Source organism: Vipera berus (assembly GCF_964194415.1).
Source record: "Vipera berus genome assembly, chromosome: 3".
Lineage (NCBI taxonomy): Eukaryota > Metazoa > Chordata > Lepidosauria > Squamata > Viperidae > Vipera > Vipera berus.
In genome coordinates this window covers 120,318,492-120,344,871 of record NC_138204.1, presented here as the reverse complement: position 1 = coordinate 120,344,871, position 26,380 = coordinate 120,318,492, and the positions used below count along the sequence as shown (strand labels likewise).

At 41.9% G+C, this 26,380-nt stretch overlaps 4 protein-coding genes across 4 annotated transcripts in view; all 4 read left to right on the top strand.

The window, feature by feature from the left end:
* LOC308666662 (protocadherin alpha-5-like) overlaps positions 1 to 26,380 on the top strand; it is a gene marked incomplete at its 5' end in the record, with an annotated part of 153,128 nt that overhangs the window by 17,398 nt on the left and 109,350 nt on the right. The gene's annotated exons all lie outside the window — the stretch shown is intronic.
* Positions 7,269 to 15,896, top strand: LOC308665521 (protocadherin alpha-5-like; the record flags this gene model as incomplete). Its single annotated transcript, XM_081323584.1, has 2 exons — positions 7,269 to 9,626; positions 15,837 to 15,896. The coding sequence occupies 2 exons, from the start codon at positions 7,269 to 7,271 to the stop codon at positions 15,894 to 15,896; spliced, it is 2,418 nt and encodes an 805-aa protein (XP_081179710.1).
* On the top strand, positions 16,006 to 19,739 carry LOC308665520 (protocadherin alpha-5-like; the record flags this gene model as incomplete). The annotated part of the gene is made up of 2 exons (XM_081323583.1): positions 16,006 to 18,363; positions 19,656 to 19,739. The coding sequence occupies 2 exons, from the start codon at positions 16,006 to 16,008 to the stop codon at positions 19,737 to 19,739; spliced, it is 2,442 nt and encodes an 813-aa protein (XP_081179709.1).
* On the top strand, positions 23,336 to 25,807 carry LOC308665518 (protocadherin alpha-3-like; the record flags this gene model as incomplete). Its single annotated transcript, XM_081323580.1, has 1 exon — positions 23,336 to 25,807. One exon carries the CDS (start codon positions 23,336 to 23,338, stop codon positions 25,805 to 25,807), a length of 2,472 nt encoding a protein of 823 aa, XP_081179706.1.

Here is a 26,380-nt window from a genome sequence, read left to right as displayed (position 1 = left end):
AAGAACTACTACTCCCTGATTGTTGGTGCAGTCCTAGATCGAGAGCAGGTGGCTGAGTACAGGATGGTTGTGACAGTGGAAGATCAGGGCGTTCCATCCCTGTCTTCTAGCATCAGCCTCTTAGTGCCTATCGGTGACATAAATGATAATGCTCCTGCCTTCACACAGCCCTCTTACACAGTGTTTGTGAAGGAGAACAATCCCCCTGGTGCTCACATCTTCACAGTATCTGCCTCGGACCCAGACATAGCTGAGAATGCCCTGATCACATATTGGATAGACGAGAAGCTGTGGCCATTGTCAAGCTACATCTCTGTACATTCGGAGAGTGGAAAGCTCTATGCTCTGCAGTCCTTGGACTACGAGGAGTTGAAACTGCTGGAGTTCCAGGTGAGAGCCAAGGATGCTGGAATGCCCTCCTTGTGTGGCAATGCAACTGTTCAGGTCTTTGTGCTGGATGAGAATGATAATGCACCTGCCGTGTCGGGATCATCCGAAGAGAACCTGATTCTTCTAGTGGTCCCTGTGATGCCTGGGCATATTGTAGGCAAGATCCATGCCCTGGATGCGGATTCTGGCTACAATGCGTGGCTCAGGTACGAACTGGTTGAAGAAAGCAGTGGTCATTGGTCTGTGGGGCAGTATAGCGGTGAGGTGAGTACCAAATATCCTCTGGATGAGTCAGAAGGAGGCAAAATCCAGAATGTTCTGGTTCTTGTGAAGGACCATGGAAAACCTCAGCTCTCAGCCACAGCCACTGTGAGTGTGTCACTGGTGACAAGTGGTCAAACAATCAAAACGGATATTAATCTTCGAAGATCAGTGGAGACCTTCATGCCCCTGGTGGACTCGATCAACATCTATCTGATCATTGCCATCTGCTCTGTTTCCAGCCTCTTCTTACTAGCCACTCTCATCTACGTGGCCCTGCGATGTCACTGCAAGGTAAAGGAATCCATGGTTTATGGCCCTGGCATGGCCACCCTGGTCTGTGCCAGTGAAGTGGGCAGCTGGTCCTATTCCAATCGCCACAGCCACATCCTGGCAGGGGTGAGCGCAGAGGCTGGTGCCAAGAGTGACCTGATGATTTTCAGTCCCAACATTCCTGTCTTTACAGATAATGTGGAAGTAATCAATGGGGTTGATGAGTCCCCAGATTCTGCTAAAAAGGTGAGTCCAGCTCTTGAAGTCCTTCTCATCCACCCAGCATCCTATTTTAATAGTTATCATTTAGGATTAGTCTTGAGATAATGTTGTTTTTTAATTGTTATCTTTTGACACTGATGGTAAATAAATTTAAAAAATTACAAATCACTAATATTTTTTATGAAGAAATATTTTTCCAATTTGAGAAGCTATGGGGAAAAAACAAAGAAAAGTTTGTAGTTTACTTGACAGTAAGTGAATCTGTCTTATAATGACAGTAAACCTAAGTAGACTCTTCACCTTATATAATCATTGTGCTCTCCCAAGCTATTTTTTATTTTTGTCTTGTTTTCAGATGGGCATTACTGAATTATTTTTCTTTTGCTGATGATTTTATTATTTGATGAATCAGTTCTCTTTGTGATGCCTCTTTTTGCGACAATATTTACGGCTAGCATAAATTGCAAACCTTAAAACTTCATTAATCTGTTAGATGACGCAGAACTTTATTTGTAAGTTTGGCGTCAACTTAGGATGTGTTTTGGGAGTGGGGAAGGATTATGTCATATTAAAATCCAGGTCTTTATCTTATGTAGCTGAACGAATAATCTGAGAGAATAGATGAAGTATGAGGGGATTGTAGGAGGGAAATCCTTGCAACCTTCAACAAAATAAGATTTGGGAATCTAAGGTTTTGACAGCTCAGCAGTATTTCCCAACCTTGCCAAGTTGCAGCTGTGTGGTCCTGAGATTTCCGAATTCTCAGCAAAGGGCAGCTGGCAGGGAAATCTGAGCCTGCAAGGCTTCATAGCTAAAAATGATGGAGCTCGGGGAATACCTGTTTTTATTCTGAGAGGCTCATGGAGCAATTAAGCAGTAAATGCTAAAAATCTGCTTGGATTTTTCAAGAACATGTCAAATGGGGACTTTATTCATTTAATCAGACATTTTTCTCAGTACAGATGTGCTTTGCCAGTCCTTTACTTCTGTGAGGTGTTCTTTTTTTTGTATGTTCACAATCTATTTTGTAAGCCTGGGATGTCTTGGTGGTCCCCCATCTACATACAGTTCAGACATGTTTACTTTCTTGAGATCAGCCAAGGTCAGCTGGGTGATCTAAGAGTTACTCAACTTACTGAAATTGTAGGGATGGTATGAACATCTAACATACTGATTTCACCAAGTCATTAGACAAAGTATACTGTAACTTTCTGATTAATAAGCTTGTTAAATGCGAACCTTGCTAATTCAATGAATCTATAGATGAGTTGAAATATGTATTGAAAGAATACTGATCAAAAACTCATAGAATCATAGGGCTCCAAAGAACCTTGGAAGTCTTCTAGTCTTGCCGGCTGCTCAAGGTAAAAGACCATGTACCATCCTGGACAAATAGTTGTCGAGTCTATTCCTGAAAAGCTATAGCAATTGAGCACTCACAACTCCAGGAGGCAACTTTTCCCCTTGATTAATTGTTTTCATTGTCAGGAGATTTTTCCTTAGTTGGATCTCCCTTTAATATGTTTCCACCCATCCTTCTTGCTTTCTAGTATTTTGGAGAATAAGTCCATCCTGTCTTCTCTGTGACAGCCCATCAAGTAGTGGAAATCTGCTTGATGTCATCCCTAGTCCTTCTCTTCATTGGACTAGACCAGGGATAGGTACCCTAAAACACTCAAAGAGTCACTTGCACCTGTTTCCCATTGAAAAGAAAACACTGGGAGCCGCAAAACCCTTTTGACATGTAAAATGAAGATAGCACTGCATATATTGTTTTTTACCTTTATGCTATGTATAAAAAAACTATAGTGTGCTGAATTTATGAAATTGAACTGCTATAATAAAAACAAATTTTTATTTCTGCATGCAACAAAAGCATTTTGAACTAAAAAAAAGATGCTGGGTCGAAGGTTACTTTCAAATAAAATACTCAAATGTCTATTTGAGTCCTCCTCGTATTTATGAAATAAAAAGCCGGTGCAAACTATAAAAACTACAAACAGAAAAATAGAAAAGAAAACAATTGCAGGGGGAAAAAAAGAAAAGGACAGGAGAAAGAGGGGAAAAAACCTTTCTCCTTCATCCCAACAGGTAAAAACAATTTTAGTAGCTTATCTACCATCTTTAAACACAGCGTAAATAAAGTTAATTAAAAAAAATCAAAATATTTCATTAAACGTTCTTTACTAAAAGTCCAGTAAGGACAACCACTTATATTCATATATTTTTTCTCCCACCTCCCTCCCTCTCTCCCCCTCTCTCTCTCTCTCCCTCTCTCCTTCCCTTCCTTTCTTCCTCTGTCTTTCTCCCTCTCTCTTTCTGCCCTTGGTCTGCCAGTCCTCTTCCCCCACTCAATGTGTTTGTGTGTTGTGTGTGTGTGTGAGTGAGTGAGAGAGACAGAGAGACAGAGAGGTACTTGTGCTTCCCTTTTCTCTCCCTCTCTCCGATCTTCTGTTCACCTGGCAAGCTGGCTTCACACTGTTCTTGGACAAGCTGATACACATTCTTATTGGGCTGGCTCTCTTCCTGCTTCCTGCTTCCTGTGCAGCAGGAGCCCCACCCAATAAGCTCCTTAGCTTCTTGGAGGACAGCATGAGTTACACACACACAGACACACACAGACACAAACATACACACACACACACACACACACACAGACACACACAGAAGTACAAGTGCCTCTCTCTGTTTTTGTCTCTCTGCAAACTGGGAGCCGCAGGAGAAGGCTGAAAGAGCCGCATGCAGCTCCAGAGCCACGGTTGACGACCCGTGGACTAGACATACCCAATCCCTGCAACCATTCATCGCATACTTTCATCTCCAGTCTCCTAATCATCTTTATTGCTCTTCCCTGCACTTTCTTTTTTCCCTGTTGGTTAACCATGGATTATCCACAGCCTAATGTGGGTTTGCCAAGGGGTGAAACATGGTTTTCCATGAAATTTGAAGAACTAGGGGTGACATGATAGCAGTGCTTCAATATCTAGAGGCCTGCCATAAAGAAGAGGAGGTCAACTTATTCTCCAAAGCATCCAAAGACAGAACAAGAAGCAATAGATGGAAACCAAATAAGGAGAGAATCAACCTAGAAATAAAGAAACATTTCCTGTCAAAAACAGATCACGTAAGACAAATATTATTGCATTCTTTGACCATGTGACAAAATTAGTGGACTACAGGACTACTTGTGGATATAATTTTTTTGGACTTTAGTAAGGCATTTGATAAAGTAGATCACAACCTACTACTTGCTCTCTACATGGGGCTGCCCTTGAGGACCACTTGGAGGCTTCAGCTGGTGCAGAATGCAGCCGCGCGAGTAGTAATGGGAGTGTCCCGATACTCTCATGTAACACCTCTTCTCCGCGAGCTGCATTGGCTTCCAGTTGCCCTCCGGGTGAGATTCAAGGTGCTGGTGATGACCTATAAAGCCCTAAATGGCATGGGTCCGGATTACCATAGGGAGCACCTGCTACCAGCATCAGTTTCCCATCGTCCTGTGCGTGCCCACAGGGAGGGCCTCCTTAGGGTTCCGCCGGTTAGAGATTGCCGGCGGGTGATTCCCAGGGGGAGGGCGTTCTCTGTTAGTGCGCCCGCCCTTTGGAACGAACTGCCGATGGAGCTTCGGACTGCCCCCGACCTTCGCTCTTTTCGCCGGGACTTGAAAACCTGGTGTTCGAACTGTCTGGCCTGGACTGAGGGATTTTAAATTTTAAAGTATTTAATTAAATTATATTAAATTAATTTTAAAATTTTAATTTTATTGTTATTAAGAATTGTGGGCTTGTACTAATTTAATTCTATTTTATTCTTTTTTGTACTGTTTTAATTGCCCTGTGAACCGCCCTGAGTCCTTCGGGAATAGGGCGGTATATAAATTCAACTAATAAATAAATAAATAAATACTTGATAAAATAGAAAAATGTGGGTTAGACAGCATCACCATCAGATGGATTCGTAGCTGGCTGACTGGACATACTCAGCTTGTGGTCGTCAATGGAACTGCATCTACATGGAGGGAAGTGTGTAGTGGGGTGCCCCAGGGCTCTGTTCTAGGCCCAGTCCTCTTCAACATCTTCCATCAACTATTTGGATGAGGGGATAGATGGGGAACTCATCAAATTTGCAAACGACACCAAGCTGGCAGGAATAGCCAACACTCCAGAAGATAGGCTTAAGATACAGGAGGATCTGAACAAACTGGAACATTGGGCGCTATCTAACAAAATGGAATTCAGTGATGAAAAAAGTAAAGTTCTACATTTAGGCAAGAAAAACCAAATGTACAGGTATAGTATAGGTGGTATCTTGCTCAATAGAAGCAAATGTGAGAGGTATCTCATAGTCCTGGTGGACAATCACTTAGATATGAGCCAGCAGTGTGCTGCAGCTGCCAAAAAAGCCAACACAAAGTTAGGCTGCATTAACAGAGGGATAGAATCAAGGTCACATGAAGTATTAATACCACTTTACAATGCCTTGGTAAGGCCACACCTGGAATACTGCATCCAGTTTTGATCACCATGATATAAAAAAGATGTTGAGATTCTAGAAAGACTACAGAGAAGAGCAACAAAGATGATTAGAGGTCTGGAGGCTAAAACATATAAGGAACGGTTGCTGGAATTGGGTATGTCCAGTTTAATGAAGAGAAGGATGAGGGGGGATATGATAGGAGTGTTCCAATATCTCAGGGGCTGTCACAAAGAAGGAGTCAAGCTATTCTCCAAAGTGCCTGAAGGCAGGACAAGAAGCAATGGATGGAAACTAATCAAGGAGAGAAGCAACCTAGAACTAAGGAGAAACTTCCTGACAGAACAATCAACCAGTGGAACAATCTGCCTCCAGAAGTGGTGAATGCTCCAACACTGGAAGTTTTTAAGATGATACTGGACAGCCATTTGTATGAAATGGTATAGGGTTTCCTGCCTGAGCAGGAGGTTGGACTAAATGACCTCCAAGGGCCCTTCCAATAATAATAATAATAATAATAATAATAATAATAATAATAATAATAATAATAATAATAATAATAATAATAATAATAATAATAATAATAATAATAATAATAATTATTATTATTATTATTATTTGTGGAAGAAGTGATGAAAAGCTTTTTAAAAAGTAGTGCAGAATAAAAAAGGGAACAAAAGAAAAAATGCAAATGGCAAAACAGAGAAATAGATGCATAGTTTTTATACCAATGCAATATAATTTTCAAGGGATCACACAAATAGAATTTTGAAACTGGTTTCACTACCAAATTATTGATAGATTCTGAGGCAGGGACTTCATTAATAACTTAGAATGTTAAAAGATTTAGTTCAAAATGATATAAGCTAAACAGGGGTCATATGAAATACACAATTAGATTAATTGCAACATATAATTTATTTCAGGAATAAGCCAGATAAGACATCACATAAGTTTTGAGAACTTGCTTTTTAAATTTGCCTAAAAAGTTCAAGAGCTGCATATCCAGCCAGGATCTCAGAAATAAAACTAAAAAGTACTTCTGCTTTCATAGCATTTCAATAACCTTATGTGGTTCTTTGCAGTTAATGTTATGCTGTTTGTGATCTTGGTCAAAACTGATTCAAATGCTTTGCAACTAATTCAACTTCCCCTCACCTGCCTGGTGCTTCTCTATTGGAAACAATGGGAAAGATGGCCAGAGAAGCAAATATTCATTCCATTTCACCAAAGCACCAAGGGATCAATATAAGATCTAAATTAATATAGTAGTTAAAAAACAAAAGAAGGAAAACTACACATCAGAGATACATAAAGGAATAGCACGCCCTCCTATCACAGAGGCTGAATAAAGAATGGAGGTCTGTTTCTCCATTTTGAAATGCGGTCACAAGAGGTCGCTGTTTCCTAAGGAAACCCTCTAAGCGAAACTGAAAACGCAGAGCCCCTCCCTTAAAGGGACCGACATTCCTGCCGGCCAGATCCGCAAGGGAAATATCGAACAACAGAGAAATCACAATAAGCCAAGGACCAACCTTTGAAAGAATTGCCAGCATGGCTGGGCTACGTGGGCTCCGCTCCTGACCCCTTGAAGGCAAGGTGTTTAGAGAACAAGAGCAGAGCTTGCGGGTGCTGTGTCTGTGTCTGCGATGCTTACCTGGCCGAAGGGGCTGCTGCAGCTGCTTCTGCTCCAGACCGCCTGGAAAATGGGGAGCGGCCAGCTCCATTATTCTGTGCTGGAGGAATCCCAGCACGGCACCTTTGTGGGCCGCATCGCCCAGGATCTGGGGCTTGAGGTGAGCGAGCTGGTGCCTCGGATGTTCCGGATGCTGTCCAAAGGAGAGAAGGACTATTTTGAGGTAAACCTGCAAAATGGGATCTTGTTTGTAAATTCCCGGATAGACAGGGAGGAGCTGTGTGAGAAGACCGCAGACTGTGTCCTTCATCTGGAGGTGATTGTGGAGAAACCTCTGAGGTTCTTCCATGTGGAGGTGGAAGTCAAAGACATGAATGACAATGCTCCCGTCTTCTCTGCCAGGGAACAGATCCTGAGCATGGCTGAAATCCTAACAGCATCTGGTACCCGATTCCCTTTAAAGGGAGCCTCTGATGCAGATATTGGTACTAATGCTCTGTTAAATTACAAGCTCAGCCCAAACAAACATTTTGCTCTTGATTCAGGAAATAATGAAGATGAGAGTAAATCTGTAGTACTTGTGTTAAAGGTTCCACTTGATAGAGAGGAGAGCCCTGTGCATCATTTAGTACTGACAGCCACTGATGGGGGTGAACCAAAACTCACAGGAAGTGTTCAGCTAGTCATCAATGTGCTGGATGTTAATGACAACCCTCCTGTATTTAACGAATCTGTTTATAGGGTGAAGTTGCTAGAAAATACAGCTAGTGGGTCATTAGTTTTTACTCTGAATGCAACCGACATAGATGAGGGGATTAATAGGGAAATCTCTTATTTTTTTACTGATAGCCTAGATTATGTCACAAAGTTGTTTGGTATAAATTCTGATACTGGGGAAATCAGAGTAATTGGAAAATTGGATTATGAAAAAAGTAAGTTCTATGAACTTCCAATTGTAGCAGAAGATAAAGGCAATTCTCCATTATCAGGGCACTGTAAAGTTCTCATTGAAGTGTTGGACATAAATGACAATATTCCAGAAATATCTGTGAATTCTCTCTCTGTGCCACTGCCAGAGGACTCCCCTCCAGGGACTGTGGTAGCCATCCTCAGTGCTTCTGACAGGGATTCTGGCACCAATGGACAAATCAGCTGTTTCCTCTTGCCCACTGGAGTACCCTTCAAACTCGAGTCCACATTCAAGAACTACTACTCCCTGATTGTTGGTGCAGTCCTAGATCGAGAGCAGGTGGCTGAGTACAGGATGGTTGTGACAGTGGAAGATCAAGGCGTTCCACCACTATCTTCTAGCATCAGCCTCTTAGTGCCTATCAGTGACATAAATGACAATGCTCCAAGTTTTCCACAGCCCTCGTACACAGTCTTTGTGAAGGAGAACAATCCCCCTGGTGCTCACATCTTCACAGTATCTGCCTCGGACCCAGACATAGCTGAGAATGCCCTGATCACCTATTGGATAGACGAGAAGCTGTGGCCATTGTCAAGCTACATCTCTGTACATTCGGAGAGTGGAAAGCTCTATGCTCTGCAGTCCTTGGACTACGAGGACTTGAAACTCTTGGAGTTCCAGGTGAGAGCCAAGGATGCTGGAATGCCCTCCTTGTGTGGCAATGCGACTGTTCAGGTCTTTGTGCTGGACGAGAACGACAATGCACCTGCCGTGTCAGAATCATCAGAAGAGAACCTGATTCTTCTAGTGGTCCCCGTGATGCCTGGGCATATTGTAGGCAAGATCCATGCCTTGGATGCGGATTCTGGCTACAATGCGTGGCTCAGGTACGAACTGGTTGAAGAAAGCAGTGGTCATTGGTCTGTGGGGCAGTATAGCGGTGAGGTGAGTACCAAATATCCTCTGGATGAGTCAGAAGGAGGCAAAATCCAGAGTGTTCTGGTTCTTGTGATGGACCATGGAAAACCTCAGCTCTCAGCCACAGCCACTCTGAGTGTGTCACTGATGACAAATGGTCAGACAATGAAAATGGATATCAATCTTCGAAGGTCAGGGGAGAGCTTTGTGCCCCTGGTGGACTCGATCAACGTCTATCTGATCATTGCCATCTGCTCTGTTTCCAGCCTCTTCTTACTAGCCACTCTCATCTACGTGGCCCTGCGATGTCACTGCAAGGCAAAGGAATCCATGGTTTATGGCCCTGGCATGGCCACCCTGGTTTGTGCCAGTGAAGTGGGCAGCTGGTCCTATTCCAATCGCCACAGCCACATCCTGGCAGGGGTGAGCGCAGAGGCTGGTGCCAAGAGTGACCTGATGATTTTCAGTCCCAACATTCCTGTCTTTACAGATAATGGGGAAGTAATCAATGGGGTTGATGTGCCCCCAGATTCTGCTAACAAGGTGAGTCCAGCTCTTGGAGTCCTTCTCATCCACCCAGCATCCTATTTTAATTCTTATCATTTAGGATTAGTCTTGAGATAATGTTGTTTTTTAATTGTTATCTTTTGACACTGATGGTAAATAAATTTAAAAAATTACAAATCACTAATATTTTTATGAAGAAATATTTTTCCAATTTGAGAAGCTATGTAAGTAGATACAAAGAAAAGTTTGTAGTTTACTTGACAGTAAGTAAATCTGTCTTACAATGACAGTAAACCTAAGTAGACTCTTCACCTTATATAATCATTGTGCTCTCCCAAGCTATTTTTTATTTTTGTCTTGTTTTCATATGGGCATTACTGAATTATTTTTCTTTTGCTGATGATTTTATTATTTGATGAATCAGTTCTCAATGTGATGCCTCTTTTTGTGACAATATTTACAGCTAGCATAAATTGCAAACCTTAAAACTTCATTAATCTGTTAGATGACACATAACTTTATTTGTAAATTTGGCGTGAAGTTAGTATGTGTTTTTGGAGTGGGGAAGGATTATGTCATATTAAAATCCAGGTCTTTATCTTATGTAGCTGAACGAATAATCTGAGAGAATAGATGAAGTATGAGGGGATTGTAGGAGGGAAATCCTTGCAACCTTCAACAAAATAAGATTTGGGAATCTAAGGTTTTGACAGCTCAGCAGTATTTCCCAACCTTGCCAAGTTGCAGATGTGTGGTCCTGAGATTCCCGAATTCTCAGCAAAGGGCAGCTGACAGGGAAATCTGAGCCTGCAAGGCTTCATAGCTGAATATGATGGAGCTCGGGGAATACCTGTTTTTATTCTGAGAGGCTCATGGAGCAATTAAGTAGTAAAGGCTAAAAATCTGCTTGGATTTTTCAAGAACATGTCAAATGTCATTTAATCAGATATTTTTCTCAGTACAGATGTGCTTTGCCAGTCCTTTACTTCTGTGAGGTGTTCTTTTTTTATCTTCACAATCTATTTTGTAAGCCTGGGATGTCTTGGTCGTCCTCCATCTACATACAGTTCAGCCATGTTTCCTTTCTTGAGATCAGCCAAAGTCAGCTGGGTGATCTCTTACTCTAAAGAGTTACTCAACTTACTGAAATTGTAGTGATGGTATGAACATCTAACATACTGATTTCACCAAGTCATTAGACAAAGTATACTGTAACTTTCTGAGTAATAAGCTTGTTAAATGTGAACCTGATACCTTGCTAATTCAATGAATCTATAGCTGGGTATTGAAAGAATACTGATCAAAAACCTCATAGAATCATAGGACGCCAAAGGACCTTGGAAGTCTTCTAGTCTAGCTAGCTGCTGAAGGTAAAAGACCATATACCATCCTGGACAAATAGTTGTCGAGTCTGTTCCTGAAAAGCTATAGCAACTGAGCACTCACAACTCCAGGAGTCAACTTTTTCCTTTGATTAATTGTTTTCATTGTCAGGAGATTTTTCCTTAGTTGGATCTCCCTTTAATATGTTTCCACCCATACTTCTTGCTTTCTAGTATTTTGGAGAATAGGTCCATCCTGTCTTCTCTGTGACAGGCCCATCAAGTAGTGGAAATCTGCTTGATGTCATCCCTAGTCCTTCTCTTCATTGGACTAGACCAGGGATAGGTAACCTAAAACACTCAAAGTGTCACTTGGACCCGTTTCTCATTGAAAAGAAAACACTGGGAGCCGCAAAAACCTTTTGACGTCTAAAATGAAGATAGCATTGCATATATTGTTTTTTACCTTTATGCTATGTATAAAAAAAACTATAGTGTGCTGTATTTATGAAATCAATGAACTGCTACAAAGAAAACAAATTTTTATTTCCGCATGCAACAAAAGCATTTTGAACTCCAAAAAAAAAAAAAGACGCTGGGTCGAAGGTTACTTTCAAATAAAATACTCAAATGTCTATTTGAGTCCTCCTCGTATTTATGAAATAAAAAGTCGGTGCAAACTATAAAAACTACAAACATAAAAATAGAAAAGAAAACAATTGCAGGGGGAAAAAAAGAAAAGGACAGGAGAAAGAGGGAAAAAACCTTTCTCCTTCATCCCAACAGGTAAAAACAATTTTAGTACCTTATCTACCATCTTTAAATACAACATAATTATCCCCATACCTCACCTGTTAATTAAAAAAACATTAAAATATTTCATTAAATGTTCTTTAATAAAAGTCCAGTAAGGACAGCCACATATATTTATATTTTTTCTCTCTCCCTCCCTCCCTCCCTTTCTTCTTTCCTCTCTCTCTCTCTCTCTCTCTCTCCCTTCCTCTCTCTTTCTGCCCTTGGTCTACCAGTCCTCTTCCCCCACTCTGTGTGTGTTGTGTGTGTGAGTGAGTGAGTGAGAGAGGCACTAGTGCTCCCCCCTCTCTCCCTCTCTTTCTCTCCCTCCCTCTATCCGATCTTCTCCTCACCTGGCAAGCTGGCTTCACGCTGTTCTTGGACAAGCTGATAAAAATTCTTATTGGGCTGGCTCTCTTTCTGCTTCCTGTGGACAAGGAGCGCCACCCAATAAGCTCATCATCTTCTCTGAGGACAGTGTGAGTTACACACACACACACACACACACACACACACAAACACACACACACACACACACAGAGAGAGAGAGAGAGAGAGAGAGAGAGAGAGAGAGAGAGAGAGAAAAGGGAAGCGCAAGTGCCCCTCTCTGTCTATGTCTCTCTCTGCAAACTGGGAGTCGCAGGAGAAGGCTGAAAGAGCTGCATGTAGCTCCAGAGCCACGGTTGATGACCCGTGGACTAGACATACCCAATCCCTGCAACCATTCATTGCATACTTTCATCTCCAGTCTCCTAATCATCTTTATTGCTCTTCCCTGCACTTTATTTTTTCCCTGTTGGTTAACCATGGATTATCCACAGCCTAATGTGGGTTTGGCCAAGGGGTGAAACATGGTTTTCCATGAAATTTGAAGAATTAGGGGTGACATGATAGCAGTGTTTCAATATCTAGAGGCGTGCCTTAAAGAAGAGGGGGGTCAACTTATTCTCCAAAGCATCCAAAGACAGAACAAGAAGCAATGGATGTAAACTAATTAAGGAGAGAATCAACCTAGAAATAAGGAAACATTTCCTGCCAGTTAGAATAATTAATCAGTGGAATGGCTTGCCTCCAGAAGTTGTGGGTGCTCCATCACTGGAAGTTTTTAAGAAGAGACTGGACAGGCATTTGTTTGAAATGGAACAGAGTCTTCTGCTCAATCATGGGGTTGGACTAGACGATCTCCAACTTTCCTTCCAACTCTATTATTCTGTTATTCCTTTGTAGAGTTTTAACATCTTTTTTTTATCCTGGTGACCAAAACTGGATATAGTATTTTAAGTGTGGCATTTTAAGCAATGCCGTATCAAGTTGACCCAGCACTTCATTTGATCTTTACTCTGATTCTCTCTTGATGCACCGTAGGACTACATTAGGTTTTTTTTTTGGCAGCTGCAAAACACTGCTGGCTCATATATACATGATTGTCTACTACTAAGAAACCTAGATCCCTCTCACAGTTACTGCTGTTGAGCCAGGTACTCCCTATTCTATACCTGTTCATTAGGTTTTTGTTACCTAAGTGTAAGACCTTTTCTTACCACTGTATTGCATTTTGTTGGATAGGGCCCAGTGTTCAATTCTGTCAAGGTCCTTCTAGATCTTGAACCTATGTTCTACAGTGTTGACTATTTCTCCCAGCTTGGTGTTGTCTGCAAATTTGATGAATTCCCCTTCTATCCCCTTATGTAAATTCTTTATGAAGATGTTGAAGAGTACTGGGCCTAAGACAGAAGTTTGAGATAGCCCACTATGTGCTTCCCTCCATTTATATGTAGTTTCATCAAGAACTACAGTTGAGTGCAGTTGGTCGGCCAGTTAAAAATCCATCTGGTAATCTTTCTATCTTACCGAGAAGTGGGCTGTGGTCTACTTTGTCAGATGCCTTACTGTATAAGTCAACTATGTCCACAGTATTTCCCTCATCCACAAGTTTAGTGACTTTGTGAAAAAATGCAATAAGTTTTGTCTGGCATGATCTGCTGGCTTCTGGGTTTCTAAGTGTTTGCAGATTGGTTGCTTGATTATCTTTTTCAAGATCTTCTCAGTTATTGACATCAGGCTGTTTGGTGTGTAGTTTCCTGGATCCATTTCCCCTCCCCCATTTTCAACATTGGAATAACATTAGCTCTTTTCCAGTCCTCTTGTAATTCACACGTGCTCCAGGATCTTTGAAAGATATGGCTCAGTGGTTCCAAGATCATGTCTGCCAGCTCCTTCAGAATTTTGAGATTTAATCCATCGGGTCCTTGTGATTTGGACTTGTCTAGAATGGTCAGGTGTTCTCCTATCATTGTCTTGCCTATTTTGACTTGTATTCTTAGTCTGTCTTTTATGGTACTGCTTTGGATAGGTTGGACTATTTTTCCCTTTTATGTAAAGAAAAAGGAAAGGATGCAAAGAATGAATTAAGCATTTTTGCTTTCTGCCTGCTGCCCATCGCCTCCTTGCCATCTTTGCCCATTTATGGACCAGTTGTTTTCTTGTCTCTTTTCTTGTTTTTCACTTGTTGAAAGAAATGTTGAAAGATTTGCACGTAGCCAGAAATATTAGACGTAGCCAGTTCCCTCCACCATTCATCAGATGGTTTAGCTTCCAGTATCTTAATCATCTTTGTTGCTCTCCTCTGCAGTCCTTCTAGAGTTGCAACATCTTTTTTGTATTGCGGTGACTTGAATTGCATGTAATATTCCAAGTGTGGCCTTACTAGTGTGTTATTAAGCGGTATTGCCACTTCTTGTGATCTTGATGCTGTCCCTCTGTTTTGATGCATCGTAGGACTGCAGCGGCTCTTTTGGCAGCTGCGGCACACTGCTGGCTCATACTTGAATAGGTCCACTAGGACACCTAGATCCTTCTCACAGTTAATACTGTTGAGCAAAAACGCCACCTATTCTGTACCTGTGCATTTGGTTTTTCATGAGTGCAGGACCTTACTTTTCTCACTGCATCTTGTTGGATAAGGCCCAGTGCTCGAGTCTGTCAAGCTCCTTCTGGATCTTGAGCCTCTCTTGCAAATAGCAAATCATCAAGCTGAAGGCAAGTATCTAGAGTGAAACTTAGATCCCAAGGCTTGCAACTTTATTTACTAAATTTATTTTCGTTTTTGTCATTTTGGGAGGGGAAAGGAGGGAGGGAGGGAGGGAATATATCAGAAAAGTATACTTAAAACAAAGGAAAAATGGAGACAAGGAAACAGACAACTATACTTGAAATTTAATCATTAATCATTGATCATATAGAATCACATAATATTGACCAGTCTTTATATCATGTAAATAAAGATAAATCCCTATTTCTTAATATGGTGATGAATTCAATTTTTTCACTATAATTCTAAATATCTTCAAATGGTATTTCTGTTTCCAAAACCATTGTAACAAAGTTACAAGTATTAAACTAAAATGCAATAATAGTGAGGCAAGTCTAAAATCTGTATATATGTGCCTTTCAATATTTTACCTTTTTTGGAACAGTGGACAATTACTATCTGTTACATGCACGGACAAACATTCATTGTCATTTCTATACTTGGGCAATTCTATCTGAGCAAACAAAAACTACAGTAAAGGGTTATGTAAAAAGTCAGATAGATCCTCTTGATTCAAGATTGACTTGTGATTCTGTTCATGAAACTTTCTTTACAGGCTAATCAAAATTGTTATGTGAGGTTATTCAATGACAGACTCGTTAAGTCACTTGAAATGAAATATAAAAGTGGAAATGTTTGAATTTCTGTACTTTTTTCTTCTCAGAAGATTTAGTACAAATTAGTACATGCTAAACAGGATCATATGAAAATAGGTTGTGTAAAAAGTGATAAAAAGCTTTGAAAAAAAGTAGTGCAGAATAAAAAAGGAAACAAAAGAAAAACAAAAGCACCAAGGGATCAATATAAGATCTAAATTAATATAATAGTCAGAAAACAAAAGAAGGAAAACTACACTTCAGAGATACATAAAGGAATAGCACGCCCTCCTATCACAGAGGCTGAGCTGAATAAAGAATGGAGGTCTGTTTCTCCATTTTGAAATACGGTCACAAGAGGTCGCTGTTTCCTAAGGAAACCCTCTAAGTGAAACTGAAAATGCAGAGCCCCTCCCTTAAAGGGACCGACATTCCTGCCGGCCAGATCTACAAGGGAAAGATCGAACAACAGAGAAATCTCAACAAGCCAAGATCCAATCTATGAAAGCATTGCCAGCATGGCTGGGCTACGTGGGCTCCGCTCCTGACCCCTTGAAGGCAAGGTGTTTAGAGAAAAAGAGAACGAGCTTGCGGGTGCTGTGCCTGTGTCTGCGATGCTTACCTGGCCGAAGGGGCTGCTGCAGCTGCTTCTGCTCCAGACCGCCTGGAAAATGGGGAGCGGCCAGCTCCATTATTCTGTGCTGGAGGAATCCCAGCACGGCACCTTTGTGGGCCGCATCGCCCAGGATCTGGGGTTGGAGGTGAGCGAGCTGGTGCCTCGGATGTTCCGGATGCTGTCCAAAGGAGAGAAGGACTATTTTGAGGTAAACCTGCAGAATGGGATCTTGTTTGTAAATTCCCGGATAGACAGGGAGGAGCTTTGTGCCAAGACTGCAGACTGTGTCCTTCATCTGGAGGTGATTGTGGAGAAACCTCTGAGGTTCTTTCATGTGGAGGTGGAAGTCAAAGACATGAATGACAATGCTCCTGTCTTCTCTGCCAGGGAACAGATCCTGAGCATGGCTGAATCTGTAACATATGTTACACGATTCCCCTTAGAGGGAGCCTCTGATGCAGATATTGGCACTAATGCTCTGTTAAATTACAAGCTCAGCCCAAACAACCATTTTGCTCTTGATTCAGGAAATAATGAAGATGAAAGTAAATCTGTAGTACTTGTGTTAAAGGTTCCACTTGACAGAGAGGAGAGTCCTGTGCATCATTTAGTACTGACAGCCACTGATGGGGGTGAACCAAAACTCACAGGAACTGTTCAGCTAGTCATCAATGTGCTGGATGTTAATGACAACCCTCCTGTATTTAACCAATCTGTTTATAGGGTAAAGTTGCTAGAAAATACAGCTAGTGGGTCATTAGTTATTACTCTGAATGCAACAGATTTAGATGAGGGGATTAATAGGGAAATCTCTTATTTTTTTACAGATAGCTTAGCTCTTCATGTCACAAAGATATTTAGTATAAATTCTGATACTGGGAACATCAGAGTAATCGGAAAATTGGATTATGAAGAAAGTAAGTTCTATGAACTTCCAATTATAGCAGAAGATAAAGGTAGTTTTCCATTATCAGGGCACTGTAAAGTTCTCATTGAAGTGTTGGACATTAATGACAATATTCCAGAGTTATCTGTGAATTCTCTCTCTGTGCCACTGCCAGAGGACTCCCCTCCAGGGACTGTGGTAGCCATCCTCAGTGCTTCTGACAGGGATTCTGGCCCCAATGGACAAATCAGCTGTTTCTTCTTGCCCACTGGAGTACCCTTCAAACTCGAGTCCACATTCAAGAACTACTACTCCCTGATTGTTGGTGCAGTCCTAGATCGAGAGCAGGTGGCTGAGTACAGGATGGTTGTGACAGTGGAAGATCAGGGAATTCCACCCCTGTCTTCTAGCATCAGCCTCTTAGTGCCTATCGGTGACATAAATGACAATGCTCCAGCCTTCACACAGTCCTCCTACACAGTCTTTGTGAAGGAGAACAATCCCCCTGGTGCTCACATCTTCACAGTATCTGCCTCAGACCCAGACGTAGCTGAGAATGCCCTGATCACCTATTGGATAGACGAGAAGCTGTGGCCATTGTCAAGCTACATCTCTGTACATTCGGAGAGTGGAAAGCTCTATGCTCTGCAGTCCTTGGACTACGAGGAGTTGAAACTGCTGGAGTTCCAGGTGAGAGCCAAGGATGCTGGAATGCCCTCCTTGTGTGGCAATGCGACTGTTCAGGTCTTTGTGCTGGATGAGAACGACAATGCACCTGCCCTGTCAGGATCATCAGAAGAGAACATGATTCTTCTAGTGGTCCCCGTGATGCCTGGGCATATTGTAGGCAAGATCCATGCCTTGGATGCAGATTCTGGATACAATGCCTGGCTCAGGTATGAACTGGTTGAAGAAAGCAGCGGTCCATGGTCTGTGGGCCAGTATAGTGGTGAGGTGAGTACCAAATATCCTCTGGATGAGTCAGAAGGAGGCAAAATCCAGAATGTTCTGATTCTTGTGATGGACCATGGAAAACCTCAGCTCTCAGCCACAGCCACCCTGAGTGTGTCACTGGTGACAAGTGGTCAGACTATCAAAGCGGATGTTCAAGTCTCCCAGTCAGGAGACAGCTTCATGTCTCTGGTGAATTCAATCAACATCTATTTGATCATTGCCATCTGCTCTGTTTCCAGCCTGTTCCTGCTGGCTGTTTTTGTTTATATGGCTCTGCGATGTCAGTCCAGGGCAAAGGGAGCCATGGTGTATGGTCCTGGCACGGCCACCCTGGTTTGTGCCAGTGAAGTGGGCAGCTGGTCCTATTCCAATCGCCACAGCCACATCCTGGCAGGGGTGAGCGCAGAGGCTGGTGTCAGGAATGATCTTATGATTTTCAGTCCCAACATTCCCGTTTCTGCAGATAATGGGGAACATAGAAATGGGAGTGAACTGCTTCCAGATACATCTAGAGAGGTAAGTTATCCTGCTTGAAATTCTTTCAACTTGATATTTTCCTACTGCCAATTTTGGGACAGTGTTACTACAATATATGTTCCATAATTTTATCATAGATAATTTTTTATAGAAATTCATTGCTAAAAGTCTGTTAATAGTTTGTTTCCTAACTTACGTAACTCTTTTACGTATGCCTAGTAGTCTTTCCGATTAAATATTTTTGAAATGGGAGTGGCCACAAATAGATCTTAAGGTTTTTTTACCGTCAGCCAATTTTTTCTTCTCTTCTACTCCATTATAAAGAAATATGTTCATTGTCTGCCTGATTCTTTAGTTTGTAATTCATCTATGAATCTCTAAATGGGACTCTAGTGCAGTACTTACTGATTTTTTCTTTTGTCGATACACTGATTCTTTAATGAATGGAATACAAATTTTCAATTATGTTTTTTAAACATACTGTGTTTTTTAAGCACAGTTTGCAAACTTTTAAAAATGATTAAAACATTTGTCGTTGCATCCTCACTTAGGACTTCCAATTAGCCACTCATTTAGCGACCATTCAGAGTTACGATATCACTGAATGAGGAAACTTAACCACTGGTCCTCGTAGTTATGGCCATCGTAGTAGCATCTCTGCTGTGAGTTGATCACATATCTTGTACGTGGCGATGGGCTCTCAGTTATGACGGCTGCAATAACCTGAGATGTTCGCTCTTTTTGCTCTTCACTATTGGCTTCTGACAAAGTCAGTGGAAAAGCTTGCAGGAAGTTGCTGATGGCAGCCCCCTGACACGGCGTGCTTAAGGACTTGGAGGGATTGGCTTAATGGCAGCTGCAACTGCTATCATAAGTTGAGGTGACCACATGTGACATTGTCCTTTTCTGACCATGTGGCTTTTAGTGATGGGGTTGCTTGTCTCAACTACCACTGTTAAGCAAGGACTACCAGTATTGTGAAGTTCCTCACTGGCTGAAAAAAAATGATTCATCAACAACACTCACATTGTATATGTTGACTAGACACTCATATTTCTGGAATAAAAGTCATCCAAGATTATGTTGCACAGGAAATCAATTTTTCTTCAATGTAAGTGGCCTTGTTAAAAATAAATGTTTCTTAAATAAGGGTTATTTAACAGAATAACAGAGTTGAAAGAAGCCTTGGAGGTCTGAATTGTGATATCAGATAGAAATTTTGAAGTAGACATTTGAGGTTCATCAATCGAATTCCTCCAAAGCTTTACACTCTATTCCTGTATTAAGCCTTTGCCCCCTCAATTGTCCTCTGTGCTGCCTCATTGTGCTAGGAAGTTGCTCCTGGGAGAGGAAGTGAAGAATACCAGCAATTTATTCCAAGGATATATAATCCCAGCAGGTTCACCAAGGTGTGAAGGTAATCCCATTTGCCCAGCTAAAGCAAGCAGGCTCCCTTATGGGGCAACAATGACATAGGAAGATGCAGGAGGCTAATAATTATTTTAGTGATAAGGGCAAAGGCATAATTACATACTGTGCAGGAATATATCACTCTAGTATTCTACCAAAATAACCACATAGGTAGAAAATATAAAGTGATAGACAACACAATGCCAGATGCCTCCAGTTGAATGACATTCCAACAGGCTACTAAGGAAGAGCTGGGGATCTTTTAGAACATTAATGGTGTTTATGACATGACTAGATTAAAGTTTTTTAGGATGTCTAATTGCTGACGTTGCTATGCAAGAAAATAAAATCAAGATGTAAAGACAGAATTATAGTGAGAACATGAAACCTAGGAGTCATGAATATGGGAAAGTTTTAAGATAGTGAAAGATGAAATTAATCAAGTACACATTGACATCTTAGGATCAGATAACCGAAATAGATCAGAACTGGACACTTTCAGTCAGAAGATCATACTATTTACTGCTCTGGACATGAAAGACAAGGAAGGAATCAGGAAGGTTAGAGTAAGAACAGTACTTGGATAGAAAGCAGTCACAATAACTGAATAATTAGGCTTTGTGGAGAACCTTTTAATATGATGATCATCCAAGTTTAAGCTGCAGGCACTAGTGCAGAAAAAGAGGTTGATGAATTTTATGGTCATGTTCAGACTGAAATAAAACAATTCTAGTAAGATGTGTTGTCTATGGTTGGGGACTAGAATGTTACAACTGGAAATAATTGAGGGTGATGTAATTTAACTGTGTGGCCTAGGAAACCAAAATGATGCAGGAGAACCACTTTTCAATATCTGCCCATAGAAAAATTTCTTCTTGGCTAACATAGTCTTCTAGCAATCAAAATGATGCCTATATACGTGACTATCATTCCATGGAGAACACAGACAATTGGAAGTTCCAAGTAAAATTCAAGCTCTAGGTAAAAAAGAAACACAACCAGTTTCCATGATATAATCATAACCTACCATTTTCATGAAGAATATCCAGAATCACTTTGAAATTCTTAACCTCATTGATAAGGAAGCAGAGGAACTGCTTGAATGAAATCAAAGAAGTTGTTAAGGATGAATGTGAAAAGAGACTGCCAAAGACCAAGAAATATGAGAGAATATGGATATCAGAACCTTGGAAATTACCAAAAAAGGGAAGAGAAGTCAAGGGCAAGAAAAACAAAGATGTCAGGAAGTCACAGTCTGGAAGGAGCATGGTGAGACTCACTCCAGATTAGCAAAGAAGTGAGACAAACCTGTATATTCTCCCCTTGTGTTTTTCACCTATAGACTGAATGTATATTGGAACCAGACTGAAAGAACATGAAGACAGTTTTAAAACTGGAGGAAGAAACATCAATAGCCTGCATTAAAAGTAAAGGTAAAGGTTCCCCTGCACATGCGTGCTAGTCGTTTCTGACTCTAGGGGCCGGTGCTCATCTCCGTTTCAAAGCCGAAGAGCCAGCGCTTGTCTGAGGATGTCTCCGTGGTCATGTGGCCGGCATGACTAGACGCCAAAGGCGCACGGAACGCTGTTACCTTCCCAATGTAGTGGTCCCTCTTTTTCTACTTGCATTTTTACGTGCTTTCAAACTGCTAGGTTGGCAGAAGCTGGGACGAGTAACAGGCGCTCACTCTGTTATGCGGCACTCGGGATTCGACCCGCCAAACTGCCGACCATCTGATTGACAAGCTCAGCATCCTAACCCACTGAGCCACCGCGTCCCTGCATTACGCTGATAATATTACTTTGACAGCTGAACAGCTGAATGATCTGAAAACTTTAGTAATGAAAATCATATTGAAAAAAATTGGCCTGCAATTAAAGAAGACTAAACTAATGACATGTACATTAACCAGGCTTGGAGTTGATAATGAAGATTTTGACACGGGGGGGTAGTAGCTTTCATCTTTTAGGACTGACTATTAACAAAAAGGAATATACAGTGGAAAAAAATATTCTGTCTCTTAGGAGACAGAAGAGCTATAGATGAGACAAAGGTCAGACAAACAGCAGTTGAGTTCCCGGAAGCAATGGGGGTGTAACAGATGTCTCTCTAGTTTCTTGGATTGTAAAGGCAAGGGGGAAAACATTGTACCTTAAGACTTGCAAGATATGTCATTCTTACAAGGTAAGCCAGATAAGAAGCATTCCCAGAAGTACTAGCTCCAATTTTATTATTAGGGTACATTAACAGAATCTGAAATTGTTGCAAGAAACCTAGCGACTAGTGACTTAGAATGTCTTCTAGAATCACCTAAAGATTATTTTGGCAATATAACAGTGGTAAGAAATAACATTTTTTTAGACTCGGCAATAGCTGAGTGATGCTAAAAAAGGGTTATAACAGGCTAATCAATGGAAAGGACCAAAAATTACTACCCTTTAGAACAGACATGTCAAACGCAAGGCCCGGGGGCCAGATCCGGCCCGCGAAGTGGTTTCATGCGGCCCGCAAAGCCATCCTGGAAACAGTGAGGGAACGGCTCCCACTGCCTTGGCCCTGGCCCAGAGAGCCTCCTTCTGCCAGAGACCCTCAGATCTGTCCCACTCCTGGCCAGGCCCCCATAGGCACCCTTGATGCGAACGATGTAGAGCTGGCCACGCCCACCCAGTAGGCCATACGCACTCTAGCTGCGCCCACCCAGTAGGCCACGCCCACCCAGGCCATACCCACCTGGCCCCCTGAGGGCAACCGCAATGCTGATGCGGCCCTCAATGAAATTGAGTTTGACACCCCTGCTTTAGAAATACAAATTAGTGCAGAAACTTAATTATCTATTTCACCAGTATATATCATTGCATCAGGTAAAACTGCTTCTTCTAAAAAAACTCATTAAAGTGGAGGTTATGAATGATCACATGAGGTTCAAAAAGAGGGTTAGGTGACCTAACTATGTAACAATTGTCACATTCTTAAGTGGTATCAGATACTTGCCTTTGTGCAATATTATTCACAGGATTATGGCAAAAAAAATAGGAATATACTTCTAAATTTAGAAAAGTGCCCTCAGTTAAAACAAATCCTATGTCCAATGGAAGACTGAGCCAGTCAATTTCTGTCTTGAAATCAAAAATATGTTTCAGGAGTAAAGTCAGTTAAGATATCACATGAGTTTGAGAACTTGCCCTGCTTGTCATTTGCCTAAAAGATTCAAGAGCTACATTTCCAGCTAAGACTCAGACAGGTAATTCGAAAAGTAATTCTGGTCATAGACCTCGAAAGAAAAAGAAGCTCAGGCGCTGAATAAAGAATGGAGGTCCGCTTCTCATTTTGAATTATAACCACAAGAGGTCGCTGTTTCCTAAGGAAACCCTCTAAGTGAAACTGAAAATGCAGAGCCCCTCCCTTAAAGGGACCGACATTCCTGCCGGCCAGATCCGCAAGGGAAAGATCGAACAACACAGAAATCTCAACAAGCCAAGATCCAACCTATGAAAGCATTGCCAGCATGGCTGGGCTACGTGGGCTCCGCTCCTGACCCCTTGAAGGCAAGGTATTTAAAGAAAAAGAGAACGAGCTTGCGGGTGCTGTGCCTGTGTCTGCGATGCTTACCTGGCCGAAGGGGCTGCTGCAGCTGCTTCTGCTCCAGACCGCCTGGAAAATGGGGAGCGGCCAGCTCCATTATTCTGTGCTGGAGGAATCCCAGCACGGCACCTTTGTGGGCCGCATCGCCCAGGATCTGGGGTTGGAGGTGAGCGAGCTGGTGCCTCGGATGTTCCGGATGCTGTCCAAAGGAGAGAAGGACTATTTTGAGGTAAACCTGCAGAATGGGATCTTGTTTGTAAATTCCCGGATAGACAGGGAGGAGCTTTGTGCCAAGACCGCAGACTGTGTCCTTCATCTGGAGGTGATTGTGGAGAAACCTCTGAGGTTCTTCCATGTGGAGGTGGAAGTCAAAGACATGAATGACAATGCTCCTGTCTTCTCTGCCAGGGAAAAGATCCTGAATATATCAGAACTGATAACAGGTACCCAGTTCTCCTTGGAAGGGGCTTCTGATGCAGATATTGGTACTAATGCGCTGTTAACCCACAGGCTCAGTCCAAACAACCATTTTGTTTTGGATTCAGGAAATGATGAAGATGGGAGTAAATCTGTAATACTTGTGTTAAAGGTTCCACTTGACAGGGAGGAGAGTCCTGTGCATCATTTAGTACTGACAGCCACTGATGGGGGTGAACCAAAACTCACAGGAACTGTTCAGCTGGTCATCAATGTGCTGGATGTTAATGACAACCCTCCTGTATTTAACCAATCTGTTTATAGGATAAAGTTGCTAGAAAATACAGCTAGTGGGTCGTTAGTTATTACTCTGAATGCAACAGACATAGATGAGGGGATTAATAGGGAAATCTCTTATTTTTTTACAGATAGCTTAGCTCTTCATGTCACAAAGATGTTTAGTATAAATTCTGATAATGGGGAAATCAGAGTGATTGGAAAATTGGATTATGAAGAAAGTAAGTTCTATGAACTTCCAATTGTTGTAGAAGATAAAGGCAATTCTCCATTATCAGGGCACTGTAAAGTTCTCATTGAAGTGTTGGATATAAATGACAATATTCCAGAAATATTTGTGAATTCTTTCTCTGTGCCACTGTCAGAGGACTCCCCTCCAGGGACTGTGGTAGCCATCCTCAGTGCTTCTGACAGGGATTCTGGCACCAATGGACAAACCAACTGTTTCCTCTTTCCCCCTGGAGTACCCTTCAAACTCGAGTCCACATTCAAGAACTACTACTCTCTGATTGTTGGTGCAGTCCTAGATCGAGAGCAGGTGGCTGAGTACAGGATGGTTGTGACAGTGGAAGATCAAGGTGTTCCACCACTGTCTTCTAGCATCAGCCTCTTAGTGCCTATCGGTGACATAAATGACAATGCTCCAACTTTCCCACAGCCCTCCTACACAGTGTTTGTGAAGGAGAATAATCCCCCTGGTGCTCACATCTTCACAGTATCTGCCTTGGACCCAAACGTAGCTGAGAATGCCCTGATCACCTATTGGATAGACGAGAAGCTGTGGCCATTGTCAAGCTACATCTCTGTACATTCGGAGAGTGGAAAGCTCTATGCTCTGCAGTCCTTGGACTACGAGGAGTTGAAACTGCTGGAGTTCCAGGTGAGAGCCAAGGATGCTGGAATGCCCTCCTTGTGTGGCAATGTGACTGTTCAGGTCTTTGTGCTGGATGAGAATGACAATGCACCTGCCCTGTCAGGATCGTCAGAAGAGAACCTGATTCTTCTAGTGGTCCCCGTGATGCCTGGGCATATTGTAGGCAAGATCCATGCCTTGGATGCAGATTCTGGCTACAATGCGTGGCTCAGGTACGAAATGCTTGAAGAAAGCAACGGTCCATGGTCTGTGGGGCAGTATAGCGGTGAGGTGAGTACCAAATATCCTCTGGATGAGTCAGGAGGAGGCAAAATCCAGAGTGTTCTGGTTCTGGTGAAGGACCATGGAAAACCTCAGCTCTCAGCCACTGCCACACTGAGTGTGTCACTGGTGACAAGTACCGAGAACATTAAAAAGTATAATCAACATCCAATATCAGGAGAGACCTTCATGCCCCTAGTGGACTCGATCAACGTCTATCTGATCATTGCCATCTGCTCTGTTTCCAGCCTCTTCTTGCTGGCCACTCTCATCTACGTGGCCCTGCGATGCCACTGCAAGGCAAAGGAATCCATGGTTTACGGCCCTGGCATGGCCACCCTGGTCTGTGCCAGTGAAGTGGGCAGCTGGTCCTATTCCAATCGCCACAGCCACATCCTGGCAGGGGTGAGCGCAGAGGCTGGTGCCAAGAGCGACCTGATGATTTTCAGTCCCAACATTCCTGTTTTTGCAGATAATGGGGAAGTTAGGAATGGGACAGAATTGCTCCCAGATTCAGCTAAAGAGGTGAGTTGGTCTGGTTTTAGAGTTTTTGACATCCATTCAAAATCATATTTTGGATCATCTGTGTACAAAACGTGTCTTCTGATAATCGTTATCCCTAATATCACAATATATAAATAAAAAAATAAGTAATTTTTATTTCCAGGGAAATATTTTTTGGAATGGGTTGATAGAAAAAGATCCTTTTCGAAAATTTATTTAACAGTGACTAGTTTTGTCTTTCAAAAGTAAAAAATAAATAAGATCTTCACTGCACTCTGCTATTTTGATCTTTTGTTTATAATTCACCTACTGAAAAAAATATTCTTCATTGTTAAATTCTTTTTGTTTTTAAAAAGTGACATTTCTACTTATATTTTTTTAAAAAAAATAAATTAGATAATTTCATTACTTTTAAGTAATTAAAGTACATTTTAATACATCAAAGTCCTTTCAAATTAAAAAAAATCCTTTTCAGTGAAAATGGGAACATAGATTCTGATTTTGCACTACAGGGGAGTCCTTGGTGAGTCTTTGGTCTAGTGCAGGGGTGTGAAACTGCCGGCCCGCAGGCCAGATGCATCATAGTGAAATCGCGCCCACCTCATTGGCGGAAAAAAAGCCGTGTTACATCACGAGTTGTCACATGATGTTGTGAGTTTGACTCCCCTAGTCTAGTGCAACAACTGTTCGCAGTTAAAACAGTGATGAAAA